We start from the raw sequence: 7,465 nt of genomic DNA, 5'->3' as shown, positions 1-7,465 counted from the left end.
CTGGACCCAGGAGCTCAAGCCATGGCTGTGCTTCCTGCTGTCCAGCAGGGAGCTCTAGGCTTGCAAGGGGTTGGTGACTTTGCTCAGAAAGAGGATACTTGGTGGGTTAGTGGAGACGATGGCTATGAGAAAGGGCCGGTCGAAACGCAAAGTGGTCCCCAAAGGTAGAGAAACTGGAACAAATCCGAATCCAGTGGCAGCAGCTGCTTCTGTGCCCTTCTCAGCCACATCAAGCACAGCCTTGTGGACTGCCTGTAGGGGACAAGAGAGTGTGATTCACCAGGGATGGAGCTGCAGCAAAGCTCCATGCCGGGGCCCAACACCTGGTGTCATCCACTGGCCTGCTCCTCCCAGCCCCTCATGCAGCTTTTGCAGAGTTCCACGCAAAGAAGGGCAAGCCTTCAGGGAGAGCTGACAGTGATGTCTCAGTGTCATGAAAGTCACCAAATGTGGGACTCGAACAGGGCTGTGTCTGAGTCCAGACCTAAAGCTGTCGTGATTACCTGTCAACACTTTCGGCTTGGCCAGGCACCACATTGGAGTCAAGGACTAACTGTCCCACACCCCCATTTTACAGGTGGGAAGCCTGAGTGGGAGGCCTTTATCTTGCTTGCTCTGGACAGTCAACAGTGGAGTGTGAGATGCTGGCTGCAGATGTCTAATGCTCAGCACATCACTTCCACGCCCCCTGCTGGTAGCTCTTGTATCATCCTATGGCACTTTATGTCCCAGATGGGACACTGGACCAAAAGAACTCTCCTGAGTTGGTGGGGGTCCCAGAGCGGCTGGCGGGGTTACACGCAGCATTAGATATCGGTGTAAACCTAGGGCTTCCTGAACATGTGTCTGCTTTAGCAGTGAAAGTCAGAGGAGGCTGTGCCTGTCCCCAGTTTTGCAACCTCACCTTTGAGATCTTGATGTTCACGTCCTCTGTGATTCCAGAAAAATTGGCCAGATCGGTGAAGACTTCCCTGATGCCCAGGTGGGGAAGCACGTCTTTCAGGTTGAACTCACTGGAGATGTTGAACTTGGGCAGGTGGAGTTGAGCGATCCATCTGAGAAACAAGGGCCAACACTGGAGTGCAGCTTGGTAAAGGACCTGCCTGTTCCCAGCTGGCCATGTGGGTGTTCCCAGTCCCACCGCCCACACCTCTCACCTTTCCCCCATGGCTTTACTCCCTCAGGTCCCAACTACTACCCTAACACATCCATCATCTGTTCTCATCTGTGAGTGTCCACACGGGCACGGGGCCAGGGCTAGGGCGTGTGTGTTGTTTGTCTCTCCCCAGCTCGCAGGGCAGAGAACATTGTGTCTCATTGGCTGAGCTGTCCTCAGGATCTCAATTAGTGTCAAGCACCTAGCAGGTGCTCATTAGTCACTCAACAGATGCTGAATGAATGAAAGAATGAATGAGTGCAGTGGGAGCTGGTACAGAGCTGGCTCCAGAGCCTGTCTCTCTTCCCCCTTGGTGCAGCACAGTCCTCCTGTCTCCCTCAGCCGAGCTCAACCATCCAGAGAGCTGAGTGTTGTGTTCAAGGTTCCTCATGACTCAGAGCACACTGGAGCCAGAGGAGGCCTCAGGTCCCTGCGCTGTCTGACACCATCCACTCTTGAAAACAACACTATTTCTTGGGAAGACAGACAGTGAAAGGGAATCAAGTGATAATTGGAGACAGCTCTTGTATCCACTGCTTCACTCCACAAATGTCAGCAGTGGCCCGTGTCGGGTCAGGCTCAAGTCAGGAGCTTAGAGATCAAACAGCTCTCCCTTGTGGGTGGCAACAATGTTGTATCTTGAGGCATCACCTGTGCCTTTGGGATTGTGAGTTAGCAGGAGGCTGGACTGGAAGCAGAGCTGGACAGGAAGCCAGGCACGTTGTTGGAGGATGTGGGATTCCATGTCCATACCAAATGCCCAAGCTTGACACAAAGCCACTGGCAGCAAAGTAACTCAACCTCTATGCCCCAACACCCTGGCCACCACCGAGACCCTAAGATGAAGGTCCAATGGGACTGGAGGGTGGTGGCTAGCAAGATCTCTGCCACCTGAGGGTACTCACTCAGCCTGCACTGAGTCTCTCCAGCGCTTCAGGGTCTCCAGCGACAGGCTGGCTTCCACCTCCTGCATTTTGTCCTCATCCGGGAGGATGAAGAAGGCACTGGCATTGCCCACATAGTTGAGCTGCACCACAGTGCAGGACAGCCTGTCATCACGGAAGTAGGGTGTGTTGAATATCTCTTTTTTCATCATGGGCACATCCACCCACTTGTCCTTCTTCAAGTAGAACCTGGACTTGTATGTGAAATTGGGATTGAAGGGATTTTCCCAGTGGGCTGAAAAAGAGCAAGCAGTGATAGGTCAGGTGAGTGCCAGGCTCACCTCCGCCAGCATCCCTGAATGGTGACAGCATCCATTAACTCAGAGCCAGCTAGCAGTGATACCTGGATTAGGAGAAACGTTGTGGGTGTGAGGGAAAGCCATGCAGGCCAGGGTTGTTAAGTGGCATGGAATACAGGCATGAGCACTGGGTTATCTGGGGAGTGAACAGGCATTGGGCATTGGGATGCTTTCTTGGACTCAGGAAGCAGTAACAGAATCTGCCTGCAGGGGGCACCTGGAAGCCCTGCCTAGCCATCTTTGTGCTCTGTGTCCCTTAATTGGGAATAAGTTTTGTTGGCAAAGGCTTGTTGTGGGCTGTCTGAGTTGTGACAAACCCCGCCCTGCCTGGATGCCCTGCAGACACCAGCATTCCAGGCTGGGCAGAGATGCCCAGGTGAATGAGAGAAAGGGTGGTAGGCCTGCATCTACTGCCCTGTTAGCAGAAGGAGGTGGCTGCTCCTGCCTGCCCTGGAGGGGTCCAGGAGAGAATTCCCTGCCTCTCCTCTCAGAACAGAGCACCCTGATCTGATCAGACATGCCCTGGCACCTCCCAAGCCGGAAGGGCAGTGCAATGATGCAGTTGACGGTTCTTGTACCCTAAGCACAGGCAGCTCCTCTTTAGTCTTTTGCCTTCTGGCACGGCTGGCCAGTGGAAGACGGAATAGAACGTGCCCTGAGAATCTTAATGGCAAGAGGGCACCCCGAGGAGAGCATTCACCTTTGAACAAGAGGAAATTTACCAGGACCATCACTGTGTCTGAGTCAAGGCTGTCAAACAGGTCCATGATTTTGCCCTGGGTTTTCTCAGCCACATGGTCATTGATGAGCTTCTTGGCAGTGTCCAGGTCCTGGAAGTTGGTGTCAAAGGCCTCGGCAGCATACAGCTCCTGGGCGCCCTTCTCGAAGTCCGGAAGCAGCTTCAAGCCAACAAAGAGCGCATTGCCCAGGTTGAGCTGCAGCTGCTCTTGGGGCTGGCGCAGGGTGAGCAGGAGCTGCCGGAAGCCCTGGTGGATTTCCTTCTCAGGCATCTCAGTGAGGTTGAACTTGAGGCCTTGGAGAAGCTCCGTGAGTGTGGAGCCTCGGGCCCCCAGGGCCAGGAAGGCCAGGGCAGTGGAGATGCTCAGTGGGGAGAAGATGATGTTCTTGTCCTGGTTCAGCAAGGCCAGCTGCTTGTAGAGGCTGCAGGCAAAGTCAGCATTGCTGGAGACCAGCCCCACCAGGCGTGTCGCATCAGCTGTGTCCTCCCGGTGGGCATCCTGAGGGACAGCTGTGGCCACTGGGTGGCAGAGGACAGCTGGGCAGAGCGTGGCCACGAGGAGCCCCAGCAGCAGGAGGGCTGACATTGTGTCTGCTCTGACTCTGTAAAGCAACAAAACAGCTTCATGTTTCTAGTGCAGGAGGTGCCAGTGTGCCTCTTGCTGCCTTCTTCCCACACCCACACCCCACCATCCGGCCAGTGCATGGGTCCCCACCCCTTGTGACTTCGTAATTCCCTAGGCGAGATGCCTGTCTGGGGAACTGAGAGACATGGTTATATTTGGTTTTCCCTGCCCCTTTGATGTGCTTGTGCTGTGATTGTGGCCATTTCTCCTTGATCCAGAAACTGAGCATACAGAAAGGACCAGGCTTGCTCAAGCTGAGGCTGCTTACGCGACAAGGAATCATGGATAGCAGTGATGGTTGCCTCTGATTCTGAAATCCCAAAGTTGTGAGGTTGAGTGTCATGTCCTCCTTTCTCCCGCGTGGTCATTGATGCCCCTTTCTTTAAGTCTCTCCATTTCTCCACACCACCCATTATCCTTGCTAACTTAGGTCGAAGAGAAAGTGGATGCACTGAGTCCACCGTGGTACCTCTCCCAGCTCTAGTCAACTGGTCATGTGGTGCTGGACAGACCATCCCAGGGAGGTACCCTGGGCCAGTCTGGTTTCTTCACAGAAAACCCAGAAGGCAGCTGAGTGTCCCTGATCCAGCTGGCAGACAGTTCTTACAGCCCCCAACTGGTTCCTTGGCTGCTGTGACACCTCCTTATGCAAGCCCTCACCCTGATACGCGACATTACAGTGAGTTGTCAGTCTCACTATAGAAAAAAGAAGAAAATGGCAGGAGAGCTGGTGGTTTTCAGGGCTGCCTCTGCCTGGAGGCCAGGAGGACCATCGCTCAGGACAGGGCAGCTCCTGGTCCAGCTGCTTCTCTATAAGCAGGTTGATGTGACCACGTCTTTGGAAAGGTGTAGCACACTCAGTGGCAGCCCCAGGACTGTCTCTTGCCACCAGCTCTGGGCCCTGAACCTGGTTCCTCAATTCCTGTGCCATCGCTCTCAGGACATAAGCCCAGAGTCACAGCCTAGAACCCCAACAGCCCCCAAATCCCAGGGAGACTCACCTGCTCTGGGCCCACAGCACTGAGAGAGGCTCCTACAGGGAGTGCTGCCTTTGCCTGGGAGCCAGCTCTTATTTGTCCTGACTGTGAACTCTGCCCCTGGGTGAGGAAATGTTGTCAAAGGCAACCCACACAGTCTTCTCTGACTGGAAATAGTCAGGACAAGTTTCCAGTAAGCTGGGCTTCTGGGTCCAAGGGAACCACCCGATGGTGGGAAGAACCCTGGACCTGTTTGTCCCATTCAAAGAAAGACGGACGGAAGAGACTGTCCTGTTAATGTGCTTTCTACTGAAGAAAGACTCACTGAGGAACATGGAGAACTGATGGAAAATGTGCAAAAGGCACAGGAAATGCTCCCGTGAGAGGGCCCAACTACCTCGTTGGTGTGTTTCAAAATGGCATTGCTTCCTGCCTTGACGCTCCGTCTCTGTTCACAAACACAGACATGTGTGTTCTGAAAGTGCAGGAGTGGTTCCCCATTCCTAGCTGGGCGTGGTGTGATTCTGCCTGGTGGCAATGCTGTGTCTTGTCCTTGCACCTGCTGAGCACAGGTACATGAGAGCAACCCTGGATGTAAAAGTGGCAAGTGAAGGGACTGGGGGCGGTTCAGCCTCATGATACTCTCATGGACAGGCCTGCTTTTGTGTCATCTGTCATTGGCCAACACGTCATGGCACAGTGTGGAGCTGCAACTCCAGCTGTCAGCTCTGCTTGATTCTTTTTTTTTTCTTTTTTAAACTTTTTTTTTTAAGATTTATTTTATTTTCTTTAAGTCAGATATACAGAGTGGAGGGGAGAGAGAGAGAGGAAGATCTTCCATCCAATGACTCACTCCCCAAATGACCGCAACAGCTGATGCTATGCCGATCCGAAGCCGGGATCCAGGAGCTTCTTCCGGGCATCCCACACGGGTGCAGGGTCCCAAAGCTTTGGGCCATCCTTGACTGTTTTCCCCAGGCCACGAGCAGGTAGCTGGATGGGAAGTGGAGCTGCCAGGGTTAGAACCAGCGCCCATATGGGATCCCAGCGCGTTCAAGGCGAGGACTTTAGCCACTAGGCCACGCCATCGGGCCCTATTCAATTGATTTTTAAAGTATATATGTTTTTGTATTTTTAAAATTTCAATATTTATTACAAAATCGAGTAGTTACAGACCCATGTGGGCCTCCAATTCTGAATAGAAAACTAGGGAGAGGTGATGATAGGTGAGATAAGTGTTTAAATGTTCCCTCCTATGCCCACAATGGGGGTGGGATGGTAACATGCTCTGGTGTTTGCAGTAACACTGTATTAGCACCTTGGCAGGAAATGATCTGAGGACTCATGCAGGCAAGAGCATTCCAAGGGTGTTCCTTGAGCAATCTTGATTGTTCTGAGAGGTTATCAGCTTTGTTACAATAGAGGTGAGAAATTCGAAGGCCTGTTGGCGTCCTGGTCTACCTCATTATGCCCACAGACCTAGGTGCTTGTTGTAGAGGCTGGGTGTGCCCTCCATTCTTTTTTTTTTTTTTCACGTTTTATTATTATTGCTATCATTTTACGATACAGTACCATATTCCCCTATCCCCTCCCAAATTCCCTCCCCCCCCAGTTCCTTTATATCATTATTAACATATACTTCTTCATACTCAGTCATATGTTCATCATTGTGGGCATGGACAATAGCAGAGAGTCCAGAATCCTATTGTCAAAATATAATATAAACAGTTTCAATGTAAGTCCATCTTTGTCTGGAAACAGAGATGCCGACCACACTGCATCCTCACATCTGGTTGTTAGTCTCCATTACATAACTACTATACATTCCCTTAAATGAAAAGTCATGATACAAAATCAACAATAGAAAGAAAAATAGAAATTTACAATGCCATGAAGTTAAATGACATGTTACTAGATATGACATTCTCCATTACAAAGGAGGGTGACAGTGGGCCATGTGTTTGCCTTCCTCACCATCATCCCCAGGTGCTTGTGTCCCTGGCTGACACTGTGAGTAGAGCAAGGAAAAGGGCAAAGCTCTCTTTCTCATGCTCAGGGCAATTCTGCAACACCACACACTCCCGAGTTTCTTCCTGCTTCCTTTTCTGGTCTCAGCAACACAATGGGGGAAGGGAGAAAGGTGACTCCTTGGACAATGCAGAAAAAACAGTGGAAATAGATCACTGACTCAGGAGCTCTTCCGGCCACTGCAACCAGGCAGCCCCAGGACTGGCTGGACCTGCAGGCTCCATTCCAACCATGAAGGAAAGCTGGATGCTCAGCCGAGTACCATCCCACACTAGCTGGGTCACTAGTCCCTCTACTATCATGCAGACACTCAGCCCACTCACTGCTTTCCATCAGGCACACACTTGGCTGGCTGAGCCACCACGCAGATGGAGGCTAGCTCCTGGCACAGCGCAGCCCATCTCTCAGTCAAACTACCTCTTACACCTGGACTCACTGGAGACAGAAGTGAGCTTTGGTCTGTCTTCATCCCTGTTTCACCAGGAGTTCATGTGAATGAAACACATTCTATCCTGAAAAGACTCAGAGCCTGAAGACAGCAGTCCCCAAGTCAGGGAGACTGAATGCAAACTCTAACTGCTCAGCCACCTGTCAGCCTTCACATGCTTACAAGTATTCTCCTGAGCTGGCCCAATCACAATCAGCCAGCGTCGACAGCTGGAGTTAGAGCTCCACTCTCTGCCATGACATCTTGGAC

At 52.0% G+C, this 7,465-nt stretch overlaps 1 protein-coding gene across 1 annotated transcript; it reads right to left on the bottom strand.

The window, feature by feature from the left end:
* LOC121153207 (alpha-1-antichymotrypsin-like) lies at positions 1–3,724 on the bottom strand. The gene is made up of 4 exons (XM_040975687.1): positions 3,100–3,724; positions 2,062–2,335; positions 905–1,055; positions 1–252 (listed from the first exon to the last, which is right to left on the bottom strand). Exons 1-4 carry the CDS (start codon positions 3,722–3,724, stop codon positions 55–57), a joined length of 1,248 nt encoding a protein of 415 aa, XP_040831621.1. The 3' UTR covers positions 1–54.
* Between the last annotated feature and the right edge of the window lie 3,741 nt (positions 3,725–7,465).

The sequence above is a fragment of the Ochotona curzoniae genome, unplaced genomic scaffold (assembly GCF_017591425.1).
Source record: "Ochotona curzoniae isolate NIBS_2020 unplaced genomic scaffold, NIBS_Ocur_1.0 contig_2688, whole genome shotgun sequence".
Taxonomy (NCBI): domain Eukaryota; kingdom Metazoa; phylum Chordata; class Mammalia; order Lagomorpha; family Ochotonidae; genus Ochotona; species Ochotona curzoniae.
The sequence above is the reverse complement of the archived record's forward strand: the minus strand, read 5'-3'. Positions and strand labels throughout refer to the sequence as shown.

What these genes read in the sequence shown, in the direction of transcription:
- LOC121153207 (XM_040975687.1), bottom strand. Translation starts at nt 3,724, where the DNA reads ATGTCAGCCCTCCTGCTGCTGGGGCTCCTCGTGGCCACGCTCTGCCCA. An exon ending in AAATTTCCTCTTGTTCAAAG is followed by an intron (nt 2,336 to 3,099) that starts GTGAATGCTCTC and finishes GCTCTTTTTCAG; the next exon opens with CCCACTGGGAAAATCCCTTC. An exon ending in TGAACATCAAGATCTCAAAG is followed by an intron (nt 253 to 904) that starts GTGAGGTTGCAA and finishes TGTCCCCTACAG; the next exon opens with GCAGTCCACAAGGCTGTGCT.